Source organism: Gallus gallus, chromosome 6 (genome assembly GCF_016699485.2).
Source record: "Gallus gallus isolate bGalGal1 chromosome 6, bGalGal1.mat.broiler.GRCg7b, whole genome shotgun sequence".
In the NCBI taxonomy this organism is placed as follows: Eukaryota; Metazoa; Chordata; class Aves; order Galliformes; family Phasianidae; genus Gallus; species Gallus gallus.
Window position 1 is genome coordinate 264108 of NC_052537.1, and position 23772 is coordinate 287879.

General features: G+C 51.0%; 3 protein-coding genes across 16 annotated transcripts in view; 2 read left to right on the forward strand and 1 right to left on the reverse strand.

Moving 5' to 3' along the window:
- Nucleotides 1–23772, reverse strand: part of LOC121111076 (protein MANBAL-like) — a 614289-nt gene that overhangs the window by 168898 nt on the left and 421619 nt on the right. The gene's annotated exons all lie outside the window — the stretch shown is intronic.
- Nucleotides 9170–16811, forward strand: LOC768416 (protein MANBAL). 13 transcript variants are annotated; one of them, XM_046943239.1, is made up of 7 exons: nucleotides 9170–9271; nucleotides 11226–11274; nucleotides 11616–11704; nucleotides 13616–13712; nucleotides 13814–13865; nucleotides 14262–14456; nucleotides 14885–16811. In XM_046943239.1, exons 6-7 carry the CDS (start codon nucleotides 14307–14309, stop codon nucleotides 14990–14992), a joined length of 258 nt encoding a protein of 85 aa, XP_046799195.1. In that variant the 5' UTR covers nucleotides 9170–9271; nucleotides 11226–11274; nucleotides 11616–11704; nucleotides 13616–13712; nucleotides 13814–13865; nucleotides 14262–14306; the 3' UTR covers nucleotides 14993–16811. The 13 variants fall into 13 exon arrangements, with proteins under 13 accessions (XP_046799195.1, XP_046799191.1, XP_046799190.1 ...); XM_046943238.1 differs by lacking the exon at nucleotides 9170–9271 and adding an exon at nucleotides 9875–10193; XM_046943236.1 differs by lacking the exon at nucleotides 9170–9271 and adding an exon at nucleotides 9875–9904.
- On the forward strand, nucleotides 15285–20046 carry LOC107056521. Its single transcript, XM_040702594.2, has 2 exons — nucleotides 15285–18430; nucleotides 19166–20046. The coding sequence occupies exon 1, from the start codon at nucleotides 17326–17328 to the stop codon at nucleotides 18292–18294; it is 969 nt and encodes a 322-aa protein (XP_040558528.1). The 5' UTR covers nucleotides 15285–17325; the 3' UTR covers nucleotides 18295–18430; nucleotides 19166–20046.

Below are 23772 nucleotides of genomic sequence, written 5' to 3' on the forward strand. Positions count from 1 at the left end.
AGTGATAGAGGAGAAAGAAGGGACTGGCTTTGAGTGCAGGGGGAAGGGTCAAATGACAGACTGGAATCGGATTAGATCGGGAGGCTGAGGGGAAGGGTATAGTTCCAGAGGCAATCCCGGTGATCGTGAGTGATCGTGGTCCCGAACAGGTGCCGCTGACCCAGGGGGTGTTGCGCGCCTGGTGGAATTTATGGATAAAAGAGGCTTGAAATCGCCTCTGACATTAAATGCACTACAAACTTTGGCTGCACTGGGGGCCTCTCCTCCCCGTGACATCACAAAACCTAATGCGTATGGTGCACAGGCTGGTTCAATATACGTTATGGGAGACGGACGGGAGGGCCGAGTTGGGGGGCGTGCCGGGGGGGCAGGGGTCGGCCTGGGCCACTCCCGGTGTGGGACCGGCATAACAGCAGCTTTCAGGGAGGGCCGTGGAGTGGCTTCGCCCCAGGGCCAGTCAGTGAAACTAAGGCCAGGGGAGCTAATAGCAGCCACAGATGCAATGGTGGAAGTGTTTAATAAACTTGTGCATAAGGCCGAACCACCTGCTCCGTGCACAGATATTACCCAGGGCCCGAATTAATCCTTTCAAAGCTTTGCAGACAGGCTTTTAGCTGCTGCAGAGGGGTCTGATCTCCTGGAACCGGCTCAAGAGCCAGTGATCATTGACTGTCTGCAACAGAAATCGCCTCACAATGTTAAGGCATTGCTGCGAGCTGGCCCGAGTACGCTTAATATCCCGGGAGAAATTGTTCAGTATGTCTTAGATAAGCTCAAGGTGGCTCATTTAACTAATGAAGGGCTAGCCACAGGTATTGTTGTAGCTGTTGGCCCGCGACAGCAAAGATCGCTGCAGCAGCAAGGGCTGTGTTTCTGATGCGGCCACTATGGCCATGTTAGAGCACAGTGCCCCTCTGGGGGAGGTCAGTCAGGGCCTCCTGATCGCAGGAAGGGCTTGCTAAAGGGTATCCGTTGTCGGGTATGCGGCAGTTAAACATCATGAATCTGGGAAAAATTCTGTGGGTACCATCACGAAAAGTAATACCAGATATAAGTAACATATCTGCAAAAACTGAGTCTAGGTGCGAGATTTCTACAGAAATTCTTCGTTGGCAAACCGAAGCCAACTCCAGAACAACTGAGGGACAGATGATGGGATCAAGAACCACTCATCAAGAGGAGCACTACACCTGCAACGCTGACACTTCCGATGTTGCTGATGTTTATGGTGTCCCTGGCAATTACAGCGTGTCGCAAACAACTACAATGGACGCAAGAGCATATGCAGAAGATTAAAGGAGAGCGTGATCCCTTTGGGAGCTGGCTGAATAGACTGTTTGGGGGAACGGGTTCATGGTTAAAGCAATTGCTTAAGGTTTTCGCTATAGGGCTTGCAGTTTCTGTATGTATTCTAATCTGTCTTCCACGCTTTGTAGGATGCTTGTAGAACTGCCTTCAGCGAATGATGGACAAGACCGTTGACTATCGAATTGAATATCATAGATTGCATGAAAAATTATAGAGGGGTTTAGGTTGTTGCGTTCATGCTGTATCGGGGCAAGGCTTGGCCGAGCATGGGAAAGTATTCCCTGTTGCTCTGGTGACTGCTTAAGAATTGTAGTAGAAAAGTAGTAGGAATACTGTGCTGAAATATATTTAGGATTAGGGGATTTGCGCTGTTTCGCGATGTACGGGTGAGGCATGTGTGTAAGCAGCATTCAGCTTAGGGAGGGGGAGATGTTGTAGTAGGCGTCTTGCAGGGCTACGGGATGTACGGGACAGGCCTCTCCCTAAGCATAGAGAGACAGTGCTATTGTGCTGACCTTGATGCAGAGAAAACAGGAGAAGAAGAAGGATGAGAAAAGAATGTGGAAACGGCCAAACAAGGCACAATGATATCTGGTGTGAACCAATCAGAGTGGGAAATTGACAAGAAACAATGACCTTTGCATAACACTAAACAGGAAGTTATTAGGAATGTTTCTCCTCTGTCCTTGATTACAGCTGTGCCTCCAGGCAGTGGCTCACCAAAGCCTAGGTTTAATGCAGTTGAGTTTAGAGCTGGGGTGAGCTCCAGCTCTGGGTAGTTCCACACGGGGTTAGTTCTGTATGATGGTGGTGCCCCGGCAGGCACCCAGGAACTGTTTCCAAGGTGCTCCTGTGTGGAAGGGAGAGAACAGTGTCGTGAAGGAATCCCCCAGCTTAAATTGCATCTTGTGTCATTCTGACTGGAAGGATGTTTAATGGGAGTTGCTCTGTCCTGCATTTCTTTGCAGATGTGACTGGAGGAGGTGATCCAGGTTCCCCTCTAGGTTCTGGGACTGAATCTCCAGCAGATCACATGGGTATGTCATGACTTTGTAATTCCTTAGAGAGCTTTCATTGCCCATTTCAGTGCCATTTCATGGCACGATCTCCCGTATGCTCCACTATTCAGTGATGCTGTAGAGTATGACTGAAACTTTCATGGGTCTTTGGTTGCAGAAGTGCCCCCAGGGAAGGCCTGGCCTGATCCTTGGTTTCCTCCTGCACTGGAGCCCTGCTGGAATCCCAGCAGGAGTAGTTTGTCTTTACTGACTCTGCTGACTCACCACTGGTCTTCAAAACTTCCTGCACATGATATTTAACTTCATACATTCTGTCTAGGTCCAGAAGAAGGAAAGGATGAATCCAAAAGAGTAGAATACTCCCAGGGCTCATCCCATCTCCTAAATGACCTGCTGAAGGAAATGGAGAATGCAGCGCGTGGTGAGTATACTTCAGTGTGTTCACTGAGACTTGGGAAGCTGAGGTCTGATATGCATGTGTGGATAAGCTGTAGCCTGCACAGCAGGAAGGGATCTCTCAGAGCCGTGCTGTGGTGGTGTTCCATGTAACACCTTGCAGGCACTGTCAAGCACCAGAGATGGTCTGCTGCCACTTCTGCATCCAGCCAAGACCCAGAGACAGCTGCTCCCCCAGCATGACCATAACTTGTCAGAGCTGCTTTGTGCAGACATTGGCAGCCCGGTGGCAGCAAGTGGCGAGTGCTGTGCTTCTGTTCATACAAAGCCCTCTCTGCTGCTGAGCAAGTTCAAGGCAGGAGGAGCATCCCAAGCAGGGCTGGCTGTCTTTGCTAATCCTGGAAACGAGGTGGAGATGCTGATTCTGGAGATGTTTCTGCTGGAGCTTGAATTTCAGCCTGCAGATGCCTGGCTGTGATGGGTGGAACACGATGGTTGGTGATGCTCACAGCACAGTGCGTGAGGGCCCTGCATAGGAGCTGATTCCTAGGGAGGCGTGAGAGGTTTTGGCACCCTCCAATTCCTGGGAGGGCCCAAATGCCCTTGGGCAGCAGAGGGGGTCGCAGTGGCTTTGGGGGACTGGGACCAGCAGACTTTGCCTGAGCTCAGGATAGGAGTAGCTCAGTTCCTGATGAGAACACATCACATCCAATCCTACTGTCCTCTTTCTTTCTAAAGGGACTGACCAACAAACTGCACAGGACGCGCTGCAGGAAGGCAGCCATCCCACGCTGCCAGTCTGGGACAGAGGAACGCAGATAGCGCCAACGACTGGCATGCCAGGTAATTTCTGTCCTGTGGTCATCCAGAGTCACTAACCAGAGTCAGTGTGTGCCTGCAGGCTCTTCCTGCCTGCTCTTGCACCCCAGGTCAGCAGCCAAACCTGAGCGTATGAGCACAGAGCACATGTAAAAGAAGCCAGGGGTGGCTCTCTGAAAATGGCTGACCTCAGTGGGGTTTGGTGAGTTGTTCCAGCAGCGTGCCGGAGAAGATGCATGCAGACCTCTGTGACGCTGCTCACCTCCCACTGCTCCCAGTTCCCAGAGAGTTGTGAGCTTTGCCCTTTTGGATGAGCGGGGTCCTGTGTGGTAGGAGCGTGCAGGAGTATTTTTCCCCTGGGCTGGCTCCGGCTGTGCCCTGTGCTGGCTCGAGGCTGACCTTCAGCCTGAGGGGTGTCCTGTGGGAGAGCTCAGGACGCGTGCGCTGGGGGAAAGTGTGAGGGCTTCTGCTCTGCAGTGCTCCCCGCAGACAAAGCCCAGACCCCAGGGCAGAGCCCCAGCCCTCAGCCCAGAGGAATACGTGGGCAGTGCTGGTGCAGCCTCACCCTACCCAACGAGAAGTGGAAGCAATCCTTTTTGTCGTCTGGTGCAGCCTCACCCTACCCAACGAGAAGTGGAAGCAATCCTTTTTGTCGTCTGGTGCTTAGACACCAGAGACAGAGGTACCCACTGATGAAAATCTCCTGGGTCCATAAAGCACACCGAGAGATTGTCTGTAGTGCAGGTGAAGGTAACGTGGGACACTGTCTCATTTCTTCCAGGGATGAATGCTGGGAAAAGCACAAAGGCTGCTGTTCACAAATCTGTGCGAAAGCGCCGCATCGCAGCGATGGTACTGTTCTCAGCTGTGCTGCTGTCTGCACTGTTGTTGGCCTGTGGTGCTGCGTTATGGATGTGCAAAAAATACCTGTGAGTTGGCTTTTCCCCAAAACACTTTATTGCTGCATTTGGCAAGGAGGCATTTGTGGTGCCAGGATCCTGGACGGCCAAATCAGTTGCTGGCAGTACACTGCCAGGACTTACGTTGCAAAGTCTTTCAAGTTTCCCCTTATTTCCTGTCAGTGAGTAGTGCTTTCTGAAACTCATTCTCACAGAGTGTGCAAGAGAGAAGAAAGAGCAGCAGAACGAGCTCTTCCTGATACCAACTGAGAGAGTGTTCCAGCTGGAGATGAGGGCAGAACGGAGCTGGGAGAGGCAACAAGAGAGACTCCTGCCCAACCAAACCAGAATCTCAACAATAGTTCCAGTCCATTCCATTCTACCATCCAAGATACCAAAGGTCTTCAAAGTCATCTGGAAGACCTGGAGCGTGAACTCAAAGCCAAAAAAGAAGTCCACGGGAACAGTCCTGAGTGCTGCTTTCTGTCAGAGGACAGCCCTGAAGCTGAGAGCGGAGAATCAGCAGCAGAGCCTTTGTCCTTCACCCTGCATTCTCCAGGACAAGTATCAGCAATAATTCCAAGATTCTTAGCTCACCATAGCTACAGTCCTTTTGAGGGTCGTAGTGAGAACCCAGAAAGTGAGCTTCCTCTGACTGCTGGACAGTATTGTTTATTGTCTTTGGAGATGTGGATGAGGATGGCTGGTTTCTGGGAGAGCTGACAGATGGCACAAGAGGACTGGTCCCTTCCAATGTGGTTGTGGAAGTTTCCGATGATGAACTGGATACAACGATGCCTCTAGAGCTTTGTGATCTCCTGCTGGACACTGATGATTAAGTGGATGCAGAGATTCCATAACGCAGCAACATCCTGTAAAAATTCCTGCACTGATTCATCTGCAAGACTACCCCCTGCTCCACTAGATGTTCAAGTGGAGTGTGAGCAGGATGTGGATGAGCTCCTTCAAGAGCTCTGTGGTGACTGACAGTGTAACTGCATAGTCTTATTATATATTAAAAACAAAAAAAAATGAACCAAAAAAACCCCAATAAAACAAACAAAAAACCCAACACTGTTCTTTTTCTTGGATACATTGACTTGATACTTTTTCTAGATGAGACTTTGCAATGAGTCTTGAAGCAGATTTGAACTGGTAGAAGTTGGCAGTGTCTGCATTCCGTTCTCCTAATTTCCTTGCTGGTCGGAGTTAACGTGCCCTGCATCCGTTCCCCAGCTCCAGCTGTCTCCTGAATCATGAGAGCAGCCTTTCCATATTGTGAAAACAGCCCTTTCACATAGTTGGAGTGGATTCATGCTGAAGGACAAGATGCTTGTGGACATGTAAGCTCAGGAAAAGAATGTAGAGTCCATGGAAACTTGCTGCCAAACAACACTAAGAAAGAAGAATAGACTCCTGTTGTTGAAGATGGAACAGTAAAACAGATGCCCCAGCAAAACACAATGCCAGTACAAGCTGGTTGGGGCTACTCCCCCTGAAAAGGCTGGAAGTTCACAGCGAGGTAGACTACTAGCCCTCATTCAATGACTACCAGAGACCCCCACCATGTTTTTAGGACACGTGCTCAAGAGGGTGGGACAATATGTTAATAATTTCTCAGAATTCCAGCCCATCTTCATGGAATGTAATGAATATATGTATGCAATGTCTTTAAATACGTAACCATTGCTTTTCTCGGTGTGAGAGGTGGGAGGAGATATCCCCCTTGCATCTGGTGCCATAAGGAGCACACCTGGTTTATGACCTTACGTGAGTTGTGAGTTTGATTCCACACATCACTCCCTTCACTATTAAGAGGACTAAGAACTTCTGTCACAGAAGGATGCCCATCTGCAAGGCTTACATTTCATGCTTCTTCCTTCCTCTCTGCTTGGTAAAACTCCATGCTGGGCTCATTTGGAAGGAAGGCTTGGTGTTCTGATTTCTTGGACAGTCGTTACCTAAAGCCTGGAGTGCCTCTGTCAAGTGTGGCGGTGCAACTCCCGCTCCCCACACTCTCCCCCTTCTCTCAGGCCTCTCAGTGCACTTCTTCTCCTCAGACAAAAGGCGGAGAACCAGTACATGGAGGTACTCCTCCTCTTCCCTTGCCCCTGCTTGCCTCTGGGTAGCAAGGAGCAATGAATTGGAACATTAGGGGATGCCCTTGTTGTATCTGACTCCTGCTTTGTGCCCCATAGCCCAGGAACAAACCTGGAGACAATGATCTCCTGGCAGCCTGGGACATGTGTACACGAATCACGGCCCAAGTGGGGTGGCCTGTTGTATTTGCTCCACACTCAGGTAGACGCAAATTGTAAGCAGAAGTCAACTTGCATTTCTTCCATCCACCTCCCTACTTATTTCTTACTTCCTCCCACCTGGCCTACAGGCAGGGTTGTGAATCATGAAAACAGCTTTTCTATATTGTGAAAAGAAGTCTTTTTACATAACTTGAGTGGACTGTAGCTGGAGGACAGGAGATGTACACAGGGAAGCCCAAGAACAGGTGGAGTCCATTAGCCAGCAAACAGAATTTTTGTAAAGGTCCCCCCATTTTGATGGGGGACATCGGTTACAACTCTTGTCCAGGTAATTTGGTGTTCCCATGCCCTGGGGAAGTAGGTGGACTCCATTACCCAGCAAAAGACAAGGGATTTTCACCTGATACCTAAGACCAGCTAGGATAAGCAACTGTTATGGGGCAAAGGGTGTCAAAAGAGATACCGAGAAAGACCCCCCTGGGTTGTATCTTGGCTCACTGGAAGGACGTTGCTGATGAGCCAGGGTGAACATTGGAAGAGAAAACTCTTATTAAATATTGTTATCAGTGGTGGCCGTTGTTTAAATTAGAGGGAGGGAAAAGCTGGGTCCTTAATGGAACGTGAAATTATAAAATACTCCTTTGGTTAATGTTGTTTCTAAGAAGGGAAAGTAAATGGGATGAAGTAGCATATGCGGATATGTTTTTTACTCCTAGAAATCATCCAGAATGGCAAAAGGAATGTGGGATTAATCTGGCTCCACAAGATTCTTTAGTATTAGCCTTAGAGAAGGAAAAGAGAGGAAAGGGTGAAAGACTGAGAGGATGTTACTCAGCATGTAGCACTGGAGAAAGATGTTTAAAAGTTAGAGAAACACGGGAAAGGCTGGAGGATTATGTTCCCCGTTATGAGAAGGAAAGAGAGCAGGGAAACAAAGAAGGTGACATTGTAAGAGCAGAAAGCCAGGAAGGAGGAAAAGGAAATGAACGGGCAGTGAGGGGCTTTTTGCCGATCCCAGCCCGTGCTCGTAGCAAAGTAGGAACGACTACGCAGACTCCTCTCAGGCAAGCAGTGGGTTCTAGGGGACCCATTGGAATTAAGATACCACTTACAACAGGTGGTTTAGACAACTGGAAATGTGTAGTTCAGGAGTATAGGAGCGATCCGCTCAGGGTCGCTAAAAGATTTGAAACGACACTAAAAGCAGCATCCTGAGTGGGCGGGTACAGACGCGGTGCTGGGTGAGGTCACAGAGACAGAAGAACAATTAATTCTGAAAAGGGCTAGGACTCACGTCCAGGCTCAAACGAGTGCCTGAACCCTGCAAGGGCAGCTGGAGGATTTTGTCCTCCATTTTGTTTTGGAAAGGCTAAAGTTCAGGATCTAAGAGCCATAGATAAGATTGTGGAAGATTTACACCCAGTAGCTGCAAACCCCTATACACTGTTAACTAGACTCAGGCCAAGAATGGAAATACTATACAGTGTTAGGTCTGAAAGATGCCTTTTTCTGCCTCCCTTTGGCTGCAGAACATCAAAAATTGTTTGCATTTGAGTGGGAAAACCCGGATTCAGGAAGAAAAACTCAGTTAACCTAGACAGTGTTACCCCAGGGTTTTAAGAACAGCCCCAGCTTTTTGGAAATCAGCTAGCCAAGGAACTGGAGGAGTGTATGTATGTAGATGATGTCCTGGTTGCAACGGAGACCAAAGAGGAATGCTATCAATGGACAGTAAGGCTGCTCAATGCCCTGGGGCTAAGTGGATACAGATTATCACAGCAGCAGGCCCGAATAGTGCAGACCCAAGTAACCTACTTAGGTTACATATTGTCAGAAGGACAGCATGAAGCAATATGTAGAACTCTCAAGCCCATTACGGCAAAGGACTTGTGGACTTAGGAGTGACAGAATGGTGCTGATTATGGATTCATAATTACAGACTATTAGTAGAACCATTATATCGTCTGCTGAGGAAAAATCCAGCAAAATTAACTTGGAGTGGAGAAGCTGAGAGAGCATTCTGGGAACTAAAGCAGAGATTGATGGAGACCCTTGCCCTGGGACTCCCAGATGTGACCAATGCACTTATTTTATTTTCACATGAAAAACAAGGAATAGCTATGAGCGTCCTGGTGCAGGAACTGGCGCCATGCAGAAGGGCAGTCGCTCACTTCTCTAAGCAGCTGGATGAGGTAAGCATGGGCTGGCCTGCCTGCTTGAGAGCAGTAGCAGCAGTAATCCTAAATATACAGGAAGCATGAAAATTTACCGTGGGTCAAAGAATAACTGTGCTTGTATCACATACGGTTACCACAGTTTTAGAACAAAAAGGGCACCTCCCGATTCCTAGGATATCGGGCAATCCTGGTCGAACAGGATGGTGTAGTTATTATGACAGCTAACACTGTAAATCCAGCTTCCTTCCTCAGGGGAAATACAACCGAACCCATAGCGCATGATTGTCTCCAGACAACTGAAGTGCACTCCAGCTGCCTGGGCCTAAGGGACCAGCCCTTGAAGGACACAGAAGTGACCCGGTTCGTGGATGGGAACAGCTTTGTACAACAAGGTCAGCTCAAAGTCGGATATGCTGTTACCACTTATCAGGACATAATAGAAGCACAGCCTTTGCTAGCTGGGGCATCAGCACAGAAGGCAGAAATTACTGCTCTGATGAGAGCCCTTAAGCTGGCTAAAGGCAAAAGAGCTAATATCTGGTCTGATTCTGAGCATGCTTTTGGTGTTGTACACGCTCGTGGGGCTACGTGGAAAGGAACAGGGCTGTTAACAACTCGAGGGAAAGGAATCAGGCACACTCCTGAGATTCTGAAGTTGTTAGAAGTGTCTAAAAAGAGAAAGCATGAGAAACTGCAATAATACACTGGAGAAGTCATCAGAAAGGTAACACTGCACAAGAATGGAGAAATAATTTGGCAGATCAAGCAACCAAAAGGGGGGCAGGAGAGGAGAGGGGAGAGGGGAGAGGGGAAAGAGGAAAGGGACGTTCCATGCCTCCGGAGCCATCCGAGAGGAGAGGAATCCGGCAGCCTGACACCCCCCCGCCCCCCTCCCAGGCCCCGGACCGCTCCTAGGCCGCCCTTAGCAACGTGACGCCGCAAGCGGTTGCTAGGGGCGGGACAGGAAGTGCTTCCTGCCGGCGGAGAGCACTTCCGGGGCAGCGCGGCATGGCGGCGGGAGGGTGGTGAGCGGGGCCGGGCGGGGCGGGTTCTGTCCCGGGAACGGGGTCGGGCTTCAGTCCGGGGGCGTCGAGGGGCTCTCGGGAGAGGAGCTCGCGGTGCTGCCGGTCACCGAGAGGCAGGTCCCGGCTCGCAGGCGGGCTGCGTGGCCTCGCGAGAGCTGTGGGTGCCGGAGCGCAGGCCGGGGCGAGCGGGGCGGCTCCCAGGCGGCGCCGCTGCTGCCTTGGGCAGGGCGGTGGCAGCCCCGTGCTCCGTCGTGCGGCGGGAGCTCTCGTGCTTTGTCGCTCTTCGTTGGTACGTGGAGGGGAAGCTGGCGTCTCGCTTGCTCTCGTTGTGTTCTTTCCATCGTGGCGGGCCTTGGAGATGCTGTCGGGAAGCGCAGGGCTACGTCTGGAGGGGAGGTTTTGCTTTTGGCCTCGCTCTGTGGAGTTTTGCTGAAGGCCCGGAGCGCGACAGCACGAAGCTGTGGGTGGCGGGGCCTGATCTTGCAGCAAGGATGGCGACAGCATCGTCTCGCCACATGTGGTGTTACCCGGCAAAGCCTCGAGGCAGAGCCTGAGCGCCCCGCCCCCCCCCCACCCCCCCCCCCCCCCCTCCCCCCTTCGATTCTGTGGTGCGGCTCTGGCTGGGCTGTGCTGTGCTGTGCAGCAGGAAGGTATCCTGTTGTTTGCCGGTAGCTCACTCACTGTAAAATCCTGATAGTGACATGGCACAGTTAAGAAATAGTCGGAGTCAGCATGTGAGGTGCTATCCTTCAGAGGCAATATCTACAGTGCCAGCAAGTGCTGCTGGGCACGGGGGCAGCTTCCTCTCAGGGAAGGATGTGCAAGTGTAAAGCTGTGAATACAGGGTAGGGATGCTGCCTTCAAGTAAGGGCAGAGGGCGGTTGTGCCTGATGCCAAGCCGTGACTCCCTGGTGTGCTTTGGTCCTTGTAATGCTGAACTGCAGCCAGCTGGTTTGCCTAAAGTTTAGGCTGTGAACTGAAGCAGGTTTGGGAGCCTTTTTCGAGTGGGGACATTTTTTGTTGCTTTAGTTGAGTCATATGAGCAGAAGGAGTGGCGCTCGTGCAGAATGCAGGCGCGGTGTGCTGTGCCATCTGTGAGCTTGTGGCAGAGGCAGGTGGTGAAAGTGGCCATGGCTGCTGCTTGGCAGCCTACGTGAGAGCTGTCAGTGCTGGTCACGTGGCTGGGATTGGTCGTGCCTGAAACAGAAGTAAAGTGGGAAAAAGAAGGGTGACTTGCGGGCTGTGAGGAGGGGATTTTGTGTTTTCATGGAGTACAAATCCGTTCCCTTTTCTGATGTGGTTTTGTGCGTTGGTGTTTCAGGTGTCTGAAAGAGGACTTCCCATTGGAATTTGTACCGAGAAAACCCCAGGTGAGGAATGGAGCAACATGCCTTGGTGCTCTGTTTGAGTGGGGGAGTGGGCAAGGATGAAGGTTTGTAAAGATGTACTTGCTCTGGATTTCACTGAGCGGGACGAGTCTGGGCTGAAGTTTTCTGTGATTCTGTTTGTTGCATTGGAACGGCTGCCTTAGTAGACTGGAGGGAGGGAGAGGGAGATTTTAAGACTGGAAGCAGTCCGGAGCGCATGGTGTTTCTGCCTGCTTTGATGATGCTGCCTGCTTTGATGATGTCTTTGGGTCTGCAGTGACTGACATCCTTCCAGGTACCTGGGTGTCCTCTGAAAGTTGTGTCCTGCAATTCTTACCTACCAGGTCTTTGCCACCAAGGCTGGCTAAGATGCTTTGGCAAATACTAGAGATGTTATGTTGGGATTGTTGAGTGCAAGGGCTTTATAAGCAAGGTGAGTAACAAACAGCCTTGTTGAGGAGGGTTGTTCTCCATAACATATTTCCTCAGAGACTCTGAAAGTTTTGTTCAAAACTCAGTTGAGCATTATAGTGTAGGTAATGATAGAATCACAAGGTTGGAAGGGACCTGCAAGATCATCTAGTCCAACCGTCCTCCCATCACCGTTGCTACCACAAGCTACTAAACCGTATCTCATAGCTCCTCATCCAGATGCCTCTTAAACACTACCAGGGACGGCGACTCCACCACCTCCCTGGGCAGGCCATTCCAGTGCCTGACCACTCTCTGAGAGAAAAAGTTTTTCCTTGTGTCTAATCTAAATCTCCTCTGGGGCAGCTTGTGGCAAAGGTCCTGTTTGTTGCCTGGGAGAAGAGGCCAAACCCCTCCTCCTCACAGCTTCCCTTCAGGAAGCTGTAGAGTGCAGTGAGGTCTCCTCTGAACCTCCTCTTCTCCAGACTGAACAATCCCAGCTCCCTCAGCTGCTCCTCATAAGACTTGTGCTCCAGACCCCTCACCAGTTTTGTTGCCCTTCTCTGGACACGTTCCAAGGCCTCAATGTCTTTCTTGTATTGAGGGGCCCAAAACCGAACGCACTACTCGAGGTGCGACCTCACCAGTGCTGAGTACAGGGGGACGATTACCTCCCTGCTCCTGCTGGTCACACTATTTCTAATGCAGGCCAGGATGGCATTGGCCCTCTTGGGGGGCTAATGTTTGAATCCCCAAACCTTAGATGCAGGAAGAGGTGCTAGATGCTGACATGGAAGCCAGGGCTTCTGTCTCCCAGGAAGCAGGTGTAGTCAGGTCTGCTTTGGAGCCTGCTGTTCTTTGCGCTGACCTCGGGAGATCCCTCAGTATGCTGTTGTGTGCCACATGCACCAGCCCCACAAGGGGATTCCCCTGTGGAAGGAGGGAGAGGGTGAAGGAGGTTGAGGGCCCTTTTCTCGGGGATGGCTCTTCTGTGCCCTCTTGCTTGCTGGAGGGGGAAGCACAGGGAACAGCTTTTACCTCCCATCCCGTTCTCTGTCCTCCAGCCCTCTCCTCATCCTACGCAGAACACCACTCTCAGCAGCGCAGTTGCCATTGCAGATCCTTCCCCATGTCACAGCTGTCACCATGGTCCCTGTTGCCCCACCCAGCGCAACTGCCTCTGAGACTGCTGGGCTGGTGACAGCCATGTCCAGTACAAAAAGAGTGAGAGCTGGGGATAGCCCTATTTTAAATGGGAAGAGGGAGCTGGGGGCCCCAGAGTCAAAGAGGAGGAGGGGGCCCGCCATGAACATCAAGCGGAGGATGAGGAAGAGTGTATGATACTGTTGCACCCAGACCACCACTGTGACCAACCATGTGGAGCCCATGGAAGTGGATCCACCTCCAGATGATGCTGAGCCCATGGAGGTGGATCCGCCTGCGGCACAGCTGGCCTGGCACCACACCATCGTGCCGGGCCCCACAGCTCCACCATCGCTGGTCCAGGCACTCGGCTCCTTACCTGCTGTGCAGCCCCCACCCCCAGCGTTAGCTGGGTGGCACTGCTTACCACCTGCTCCTCCTCCACCTTGTTGCTCCTCTGGAGCCGAGTTCTGCGGGCCCCTAGTTCCATCTCCCCCCTGTAGGTGTTAGGTCCCCGTCCCTGGTTTTGTTGTTGATATTAGTGTTTAGTTTTAGTGTTAGGAATTATTACTGTTCATATTTTAGTGTTAGGCATAGGTTACTCTTGGTATTTTAGCATTCGGCATAGATTGCTACTATCAACTGAATGTAAACACTGCTCATTTGGTAAGCACACACCTGCTTTATGAGTGCAGTTGAGTACAAATGAGTACAACTGCCATGAGAACGTTTGATGTTTGATGACATCTCCGATTATTTGAATTTCTGCCTTGTGACTTTTCCGCTGCAGAATATCGAGGAACAGAGCCTGAGTGGCTGAGAAATTGAGTTGGGACTCAGGAGAACAATTTGTGACTGTCACAAACTTCCTGTGGGGCCATTGCAGGGTAGGTGTAACTTACTGTAGCCATGCGTTAACACAGTGTTGTTCAAACACAGCTCATGGCACTGTCTGCAACAGATCCGCTTTCTGTGTGCTTTATTTCAGCAGTTGGTGTCGTACAGCACAGCAGCAGCACGGCCGTGAATACATACACAAGGTACATGAAAACGTATAACGTGAACTTGAATATTGTTAAGATTATTGTTGTTAATTATTAGTGTTAATAAAACAGTCATTGTGAATGTGTGATCAACTTGGGGGCTAAGTTTATTCTTGCCTGTTAAGCTTTTCCCTTATTTTATGTCCACCTGTCCTATTTTTCTCACCTTCCCCTCACCTCCATGTGTACCAGTACTCAAGTTTGAGGACCCTTTTCTTCGGCAGGCGATGAAAGACAACGCAAATGCAAGTTTCATGTCCCTCTCTGTTATTAGGTCAGTAGGTCAAGGATATCTTCAGAATACCTCTCAAAGTTAGCCTGTAAATTTTTGCCAGCAGAAAGTAACAGCAGAGTGCACAATAGAAGTAGTGACTCTTTTTTTCACTGTTGTAGAAGCCGCTCTCCTTGAGAACAGTAGAGCAGCAGGCTGTCTGCACTATGGCTGCTGAACGGCATTACTCCCCACCGGAGATCCCTGAGCCCACGCTGATGGAGACTGTGCTGCACCACGGACTCTTCTTTGGAGCCATTTTCCAGCTTCTCTGTGTGTTAGCCATTATCCTGCCAGTTTCCCAGTCCCGTAAGACAGTAAGTTGTGCTCTCTGATTTTGATACACGTGCACAGAAAATAGGATGGGAGGGAACAATTTGTAGCTGTTGCCTATGGCAGCGTGCCCCGGCATTGGTGACAGTGCTGTAGTTTGTTCTGTCCTTCCTTCTGTGCGCGTGCTGTTCCCGATGGCACGCAAGAAGCCTTTAGGTCCAAGCTCACCTTGTCATCCTGCTGCTGATGTGCCCTATTAACCACCAGGCAGAGTGTCTCCCTCTGCTGGGACTGCCTTGCAGGAAACGACTTTAGATTTCTGGGAACGAGATAGAGATGGAGTTTCTAGTTTGCCTTAATGTCAGGAAGGCGGTTTCCAGTTCTGGCAGCCAAACCTGCGCTCCCTAAACGAGCTGTGAACCAGTTGTTACCTGAAAAAGTTTCCTGACTATTTCTGAATTGATTCCTGTAGGACTCGGATGGTTCTGGGACTAAGACCTGGGAGGCGGTGAAGAAACCAAAGGCAAGTGCTGCGCAGCTAAGTAAGAAACCCAAGAAGGAAAGCAAAAAGAAACGATAAGGGCTTGACCGACAAGCCTCAAAAGACAGAAGAATCACCTGTAATGCTTCCTCAGAGATTGTACCAAAGGCATCCGAGTATGTCGTCTGGTTTTCTGGCATTGCCATGCTTTACCTTTCGCAGACAATGGAGAGGAACTGAGGAAACTGGAAGGGAAGGGCTTCTGATGTGTTACAAGCAAAGAGTCATAAGCAGGACTTTATGTGATGTGATTCGTGGGTCAGTCCCCATCCAGTGTAGTATGAGACTGAAATAAGGCTAGACGGGACTGGAGAGTGGGAGGTGGTGACGTAGCCACAGAGTAAGGCATCTTAAGCTTCTTGATGCCAGCTCACATCTTGGTTTTTTAGACCACAAATGAGTCAGTGGGAGGAGAACCTGCTGTGTGAGGTGCCTCAGGGCTCAGAGCGGCTTTGAAGGAAAGGCTTCTGTGGCAGGGCTGCAAGTCTGCCATCTTTTTGCATACGTAGACTGCCATCCTCCATTGACAAAGGCATTGTGAGCCCAGGTATGGCAGTAGTGCTGTTAGGTTTCTGGTAGAGAACAGACGCAGAACAGCACATTTGCTGAAATCATCGGTTTGCTGCTCTCCCTTGCTGTTGGTGGAAATGACGAGTGGACAGCACAAGGAAAGCAGAACAAAGCATGTGAGACAAAAGCACTCTGAAGTTGCTTGGACATCTCAGGACAAAGAAACATGACAAAAATTTCCCATGCAAACAACACAAACTGGTATCGTTGTTGAGTTTCCATGGGTGAGGATGGTAGTTGTTTTATCTAACTCTGTCCTTCTGCAGGTTCCCTAAAGGTGGGCTCTGTTGCATTCTTCTAACAGAGGCACAACTACTGAAAGAGTAATGCACGCATTACCCAAAATACAGGAGTGCTTCCACAGCCAAAAACTGGTTGCCATGAGCCCTGTGTGGTTGTTACCTCGGAGCAGCAGGCTGCTTCTTTCTCTGACTGAACGAGACTGAATGAGTCATTGCTAACTGGGAATCCTGGATGCTGGGGTTTCATTTTGGGGGGGTGTGAATTGAGGAAAGCAGATTAGGCTAAAAGTTATGTGCCTTCATGAGGTGTTGAATCGGCAGCTGCAGATCTGACCTTGCTAAGCCAGGTTCTCACTACTGATAACAGATGCTTTTCTACGGACTTGGACAGTTAGTGCAGACAGCGGGTGTCCTGTCTTTGCACGTAACATCGTTAGCTCCCCTATCTCTGGAATGCAAGGTAGCAGGCTCAAAGAGTAAAACCACAAATTAACAAAGAAGCGGCGGATTGGTGAACAGAGTTGTGGCTGATGAGACGACCAATCAGAGCCACCCATCGTAACCCAAGCCCAAGAAAATAGCACCATGACCTTCATCAGAAAGACCACCGAGAGACACGCGTGTGTAAAAGAGCTGAGACTTGGGGCGGGGGGGGGGGGGGGGGGTTGTCAGTCCTTCTGGGGACTCATTGTAATAACCCAAACTTTTCTTGGACATCTAATGCATATGTAAGCAGCTTGGTCTTTAAGTATGTGCCTTTCTTGCCCTCCGGCATGCAGGCTAGGTGGGCATATCCCCCCCTGCATCTGGCGTGTGCGCAGCGCTGATTAGACATACCTGCTTTATAACTACTCAGAGGTGGGATTGTGCTGTATTTGCAGTTGGTTCCGAACGGCTCGATACCTGTTTTGGAATGTTGATTAGCTGGACTTACGGTATGCCTTTAGTAATTACCGTATTCCACATTTTATTTTCTGTTGAAATATATACTAAATACAAGCAAAATATTTTTGTTTAAAATAAAAGCAAGAATAACTTTTTAAAAATGGTGCTGCCTCTTTCAATAGGTAGTGAAAACGTCCCTAGCTTTGGGCTGGTAATTGCAGGGTGATGAACTCGTCGGCTTCATGTCTCTCCCTTGAAATTCAGCTGCTTTTCGCACGTTTCCCTGTTGGTCTTCCCAACTCGTGGCCTTTCAGCCAGACTGTAACTGCTAGTGACAGGCTGTGATCATCCCCTTGCTCTACAAGGACTGATAGGAAAAAAAAAAAAAAGGAGAGGAAGCAGAGCGGGAGGAAGAAAGGTGTCCCTGCACTCAGCCCCTTGATCTTGTCTGTCTTCCCTGATGGCTTTTCAGCCTCCCAGTGTACTGATGGTTGCTGTTTGCCCTTGGCTAAAGAGCCCAGCTTTGGGCAGGGAGCCTCTGCAAACTGCTGGGAAGCAGCAGGAAATTCTGCCAGCGGTTCCTCGGGAAGCTCCTTTGGAAGCCCTGGCCGTGCTCCTTGTGCTTTCTCCCATCGAATACCCTTCTCTTCCAGGCAGTGTTAGCAGGACCTGTGGATGAGCTCCTGTCTCTGGGGTAAGAACACTTTCTTGCCATGCACCTGGCTCTGTAGCATGGCCTCAGCTGGCTGTGTGCTCTTTGCATTCCTTTGCCTCGTGCCTAGGGCTCCAACCTTTCCCATCTGTACCCATGATGGTGGAAGGGAGTCCTTGGCAAACCGAAGGAACAAAAGGGGCTGGGGGATAAGGAAGGGTACAAGCCCCATAACCCTTCACCTCACGGCATTTGAGCTCCGACCTGCAGGGTGGACGCTGAACGAGACCTGCTTTCCCTTTGCCTTCAGGATCTCACTGGTTTTGCTCAAGCAGAAAAGGCAGGAGCTGAACGTGAATATTACTCAGATGTCTGCCGGGAAGGAGAGCATTCTACAAGCAGTGGGTGATGTCCTCAGCAACAACGGGATCCAGGAGGAGAAGAGAGGGGTAATGGTGCTGCTCCCTCCTGCTTCCTCTTGGCTCCTTCCAGAGACAGCTCTGTGCTCTGGCTACCCGCCCCACACCTGGCTCTCAGGGCTCAACCTCTCTTGTGTCTTGGAGCTGCTCTGCTCCCCTCACTGTGAGCTGCAGCCGGTGCTAGCTGCATGGTACAGCTGGGATCAGGGTGCTCTGTACAGCGCTGTGAATTCCCCCTGGGCTGGGCCCCAGCCAGGCACCTGCTGGGTTTGGCTTGGACGTTGTCCCTTCCAAGAGACTTGCAGGTCAGGCTTAGCTGGAAGGGCCATTCTCCAGGCCTGCTGCAGCTGGACCACTAGAGGGCCTGGCATGATCCTACTGCCTGTCCAGGCTGTTCTGGAGTGGGCAGAAGGATGGCAACAAGGGGAACAGGCAGGACCCAAAGACGGTCGTTGCTGTGTCTCTGGAGTCCAGTGGCTCATCAGGGCATATTTTCGGGAAGATCTTGCCAGATTTCTGGACGGACATGGAGTCTTTCCTTCGCTCTCTGCTAGGACTCCCTGGTCACACTGATCTCCTCTTGTGTTTGTGCTCACTGCTCTCTCTCCATTCCCAATTTGTTGCTAGGAAATTCTGCAGCTGACAAGAGATGCAATCAAGGTGATTGAAAACTACATCTGGATGCTCGATTGGGCTCTGAAAACCACAGGTAGACAGACAGCTTCACTACCCTCAGCTTTGTGTCTGGTACTCCCCAGAGCCTGCCAAGCTCTGCTTTCTGTCGGAGAAATATCTGAAGGAGTTTTAGAATGGCTTAAGTCCTTTGGCCCAGCTGCATTGCTCAGCCCACACTCTTCCCCACATTATTGCCACCTGCCATTACTGGGAGCTGTACCCTCCCATCAGGAGGGGACTGAGCTGGGCCCAGCTGCTGCCACCTGCCCGCATCTCTTGGTGGCAGTTTGCTGAGGAACTTGGTCCTTGGCAGCCCTGCTGGCAGCCCTCATTTCTGAGGGACTCATTCCAGAGTGGCAGGGTAGTGGGAGCTGTGTGGGTCTGCCGGTCTGCAGAAGCTGTGGGAGACATTTCCCAGCCCCAGCCCTGGCCTGCTTAGCCAGAGCAGCCTGAAGAAGGGCCAGGGCTGAACTGGTCTTTGCAGCTCCAGCACAGTGTTGGGAGGGTGATGAGCTGACAGATGCTGGGGAGGGCTGCCCTGCTGGCTCTGGGCAAGCAGAGAAAGGTGCTTGACTCCAAATGTTTTGTCAAAACCGTTTGATATTCCCCTCCTGTCCCTTGACTAGTGTTCATTTACGAGGAGAATGGCAGCCCATAGAGAAAGCAAACTCTGTGCTCCTTGCCACAGGAACAGCCAGCTCTGTTGGCTCTTTGCCTCGCTGCTGATGGACGTGTCTTTCTCATTGCTGCCTGACATTTCTCCTGGCAGCTGCTGGGCTTTCCAAGGATCTCAGGGCCATGTGGTCATCCGGCTGCCAGAGAAAATCCAGCCCAGAGCTTTCACCATCTGGCACATCTCCAGGGCAGTCTCTCCGTGTGGGGAAGTCAGCAGCGCCCCCGAAGAGTTTGCTGTCTCAGTAAGTCTCTGCCTGCTTCTTCTTCTGGAGGGACCCCGGGCCCGAGGAAGAGCTTTGCCAGAGATGTCCTTCTGGTGGTGAGATCTCCCAGAGACCTGTGGTGGGCTGCTGCAGAGCACTGCATCCTGCCAAAGGGCATGGAGATGCTCGGGGTGGTTACACCTTGCGTTTCTTCTGGATCGTGGACAGGAGCCTCAGCATGCTCACCCAGCATGCTCAGGGTGTCAGGAACTAAGAGCCAAATGCCACACGGAGCAGCAGCCCTGGTGTCCATCAGAGCTGCCTCTCACTGCCCAGTGAGTGCTCCCTCTCTGCTGCCTTTGAGTCGTGGCTGCTGCTTCCCTGGAGCTACAGCCGTGGGCAGCAGCGGCCCGCTTTGGAGAGTGCTGCTCTCCTTAGAGTTCTACAATGTCCTCTTGTGTCCAGCTGCCCTGGACAAGCCTCTCAGGTTCCCTGAGAAGGGCAAGGGAGCATTTCTGTGTGCTCAGGGAGGGACAGATGAGAAGGAACAAGCCTTGCCCTCCGGCTGCCATGCTCAGGACCTGCAGCCAGCACCCAGGTGGGGCTCTGCCTCCCTCCTCGCCTGCCCCCTCCTGTGATGTCACCGCTGATGCACTTGGTGACCTCATGGTGCTGCTGGCCAGCACGTCTCCTGAAGGCCAGCCGGGCGCTGCAGAGGCAGTGACCCCGCACCACCACTCCAGCTACCTTCCCTCGGCCCCCCCTTCCCCTGCCCCCCCTGCCCTGTCCAGTTCCTGCTGGGATGAGCAGTCTGGGGATGCGCTTCCTGTCCCAGACAGCCTCCTCCAGCTGCCGGCCAGTCAGGCTTCTGTGACAGGAGAGTCCCCACCATCAGCACCACAATTTCTGTTGCCTTTCCTGCTTCTCCTTATCTTCTCCTTTGGCTCCTTGTCCCTCGGGACCACACATTCTACACTGAAATAAATCCCTTTAATCTCTTAAGCCTCTCCCCTTCCTTGTAGAATGTGTTACATTTGGAGCTTACGGTGTTTGTGCTTGAAGTCTGTGACAAAGTGGGTGCTGAGACTGCACTCCATGGTGTGAAGGAGACCTCACAGAGAAAAGGGGATGTTAAGTCCCTTATCCAGAGAGCGTCAGCGATGCCATCTCCTTTGCAACCTCTTCATGTGTGGTGAGAAGCATCTGGGTCTCCCTCATCTGTGGGGTCTCCAGCATCCTCAAGGTCTCTCCAGTGGGTGTTTTCCCATGAGAAACGAGGCCTGAAAGAAACTTCCTGCAGGCAAGAAACACGTAGGGCCTTCCTTTCTTGTGGATTAGGCAATGTGTAATGCGGTTCAAGCTCGGGATGAAGCTCTTCCTGCACTGCAGGCATTTCTAAGGTCTCTACCTTGAGTACCTCTGGTACTTGACCAGGTTGGAGATGTGCTTGAAGCTCTTCCCACACTCGGGACATTTTCAGCACTTCTTCCACGAGTGCCGTCTCCTGCAAGTGAGGAGCTCTGCACTCTGCATAAAGCCCTTCTCACACTCAAGGCATTTGTAAGGCTTCTTGCCACGTGGACTCGTTAGCACACACATGTGCACGGCTTCTCCCCAGTGCAGACGTTCTGGCACCTCATGAAGGTCAAGCAGCTCCTGAAGCTCTTCCTACAGGCTGCACATTCACAGCATTTTGAACGTGGATCCACTGGTGTGCAGTGAGCTCCCAGTTCTGGACATCCCTCTTCCTGCAGTCAAGGCACTCAAAGAGGCTCTACCCTGTGTTGCTTCACTGGGGTCTGCCGAGGGTGGAGCTGCAGCTGAAGCTCTTCCCACACTCCTTGTAGACAGACTTTCTTCCTCCCTGGTGACTTCTCAATACAGCTGAGGCTTCCTTTGGGTCCTCACCTGCTGCCCCACGGCATATGGGTTTCTCTGAGGGTGAGAAGAGGTGACTTCCTCGGGCATCTCCCTGCACGCAGGCGTGGCCGAATTGTGCCACCCGGCAGAATGACCCACTTGCTGACATCCCATGGGTCTCCAGTATCTTTGCCATAACCTACTCTGGACCCTCCTTTGCATGCGCACTCAACACCGTGTCTCCAGTGTCTCCAGAAAGCAGTGTGGGTTATTCCCATGCAAGGAAGGGGGACCCTGATTTACTTTGGCCCCCGAGCTCTTCCTCTGCCTAAGGGATTTGTAGGGTTCATCACTGTGCAAAGTCACAGGCTTTGACCAGGCTGGGGCTCTGGCTGAAGGTCTTCCCACCCTTGGAGCACTGCAGCCTCTGTTGCCTGGGTGGACGTGCGGGTAGGTCATCAGGCAGGAACTGCTTGTGAAGGTTCTCACAAACCTGGGGCACTGTGATGGTCTGTCTCCTCTGTGGATGTGCTTGTGGAAGCTGAGTTTAGAACTGTTTATAAAGCCCTTCCCACACTCGGAGCACTTGTAGGGTCTCTCTCCTGTGTGGATGCGGAGGTGGTTAACGAGGTTGGAATTTTCCCCGCACTCATCACATGAATTCTGACTTTTCTTCTGGCATGCTTCCTTGCTCCTTGGGTCTTCGTGCTGCTTTTGACCTGTACTGCAATCCAGGGGGCCCCTCGCCCTCTCTCCCGGATGGTTACCCAGTGGCTTCTTGAAGTGCTCTCCTTGCACCAGGCCCCCTTGCACATCTCTTCTGGTTGTTCCCACAGAGACTCTACCCCATTGCCTTTGGGCCACACCACTTTTCTGCAGATTTTCCTTTATAGCTGTGGTCCCATCTCCTGCTGGACGACGGAGGAAATCTAGAAATAGCATAGAGTGCTCAAAATATTGCACAGAGATGGCTTTTGCAGACCCTAGCCTCCTCCTTCCCTCCACTGCCTCACCTGGGCGGAGGTCTCCTGTCACAGCCTCTGGGCTCTGCACGTCTGGGATCCACAGGTCTTCCCCTCTTTCAAGCAAGATCACTAAACCAAGATCACTATTGGTTTAGGGGCTGGAACAGTCAAATGACAGAAACAATGGAGAAGAGAGCAATTCCACGATTCTGGAAGAGCTGCTTGTCTAACAACCCTACTGTGTGGCCCTCCCCATAGTGAAACCACAATTAGGGTTTGAATGACACTGGCCCAACACATAGTGTCTTCCTTTGGAGCCCAGAGTGCCCCTCTACATCTCTAAAAAATAGGGAGGGAGATTCCCTTTAGGATATTTTGTTTAATCTTTTCCAAGTTGCTCAGTGCCCAAGGCTTCAAAAAGTTTCATGGGAATTGAAGAGAAAGGCAAAAAACGCTGAAGGAGTAACCTGTGTGATGTCTGGGTGCTGGAGCTGGTGGCACCATGCAGTGCAGCAGCACAAGGGCTGTTTGCAGGGAGCTGATCCAACCCCTCCAGGCTGACGCCTGTGTGCCAGCAGTGACTCGGGGGCTTTTTGCTGAGTGCTGAGCACACTAATCCTTTCTGAAACTCACGCTTCTCTGTGTTTCTTTTGTTGTTGCTGTTGCACTGGTCAATAAGTAACTGCACTGCATTTATTCTACACCCTACTTGCAGAGTCTCATTCTCTCACAGCCAAAGGTGCCCTAATAAGAAGGAGCAGGAGTAAAGCATTTTTAATGACAATAACAGCTCCTGTACTTTGTGGTTCAGTTTCCCCCTCCCCTGGCAGGCAGGTTTCAGACACACTTCCAACGTTTGGTAGATTATATCTACCTTTCCCATCCAGTTGTGCCTCCAGCATCAGCTAACTGCTTTTCTACCTCTTCCCGCTTATGCCAGTAATCATAAGCCAAAACCTCAGGGAATACAGGCTTTGTTTGGACATCTTGTTTTTGTAACTATTTGGTGACTTTGCTCATCATCTTGCCATCTCCTCTAATTTGGCATTGCAGGAAATGGCAAATGTATTTCACTCGGTTCTGTTTAACAGCAGATTAAGAGCTCTTAATAACACAAGACAGGTCAGAGGACCAATTTGGAGGTTAATAACGTGATTTAATGAAATGTGTGACAATTAAGCAGGGACCTGATTACGGATTTGCAGATGACAAGATTCGTGCTATCGTAATAACAGGACATCCGAAATCAGTGTACAGATACTCATACACAAACATACACTCAAACACAAAAGAAGTGTGGAAAAGTAAAATAGCTCAGCATCCACAGTTGTGAAACAAATGTGTATCATTAAAACAGATAAATAAGTAGGGAGGTGGATGGAAGAAATGCAAGTTGACTTCTGCTTACAATTTGCGTCTACCTGAGTGTGGAGCAAATACAACAGGCCACCACCATTCCTCATCAGATCATAATCAAGTCTGACTCCAGGGGGGCGCCTTTGCCCTGGCCTCCACTGGTAGATGGCCTCGAGGATTTGGCAGTACCTAAGAGGCATCCCAACCCAGAGGAGATGCTGGTCATAACCTCCACCACCTCTCTGGGCAACCTGTCCCGGTGTTCCCCCACCATGACCATAAAGAAGGGCTTTCACATGTTTGCGTGGAACTTCCTG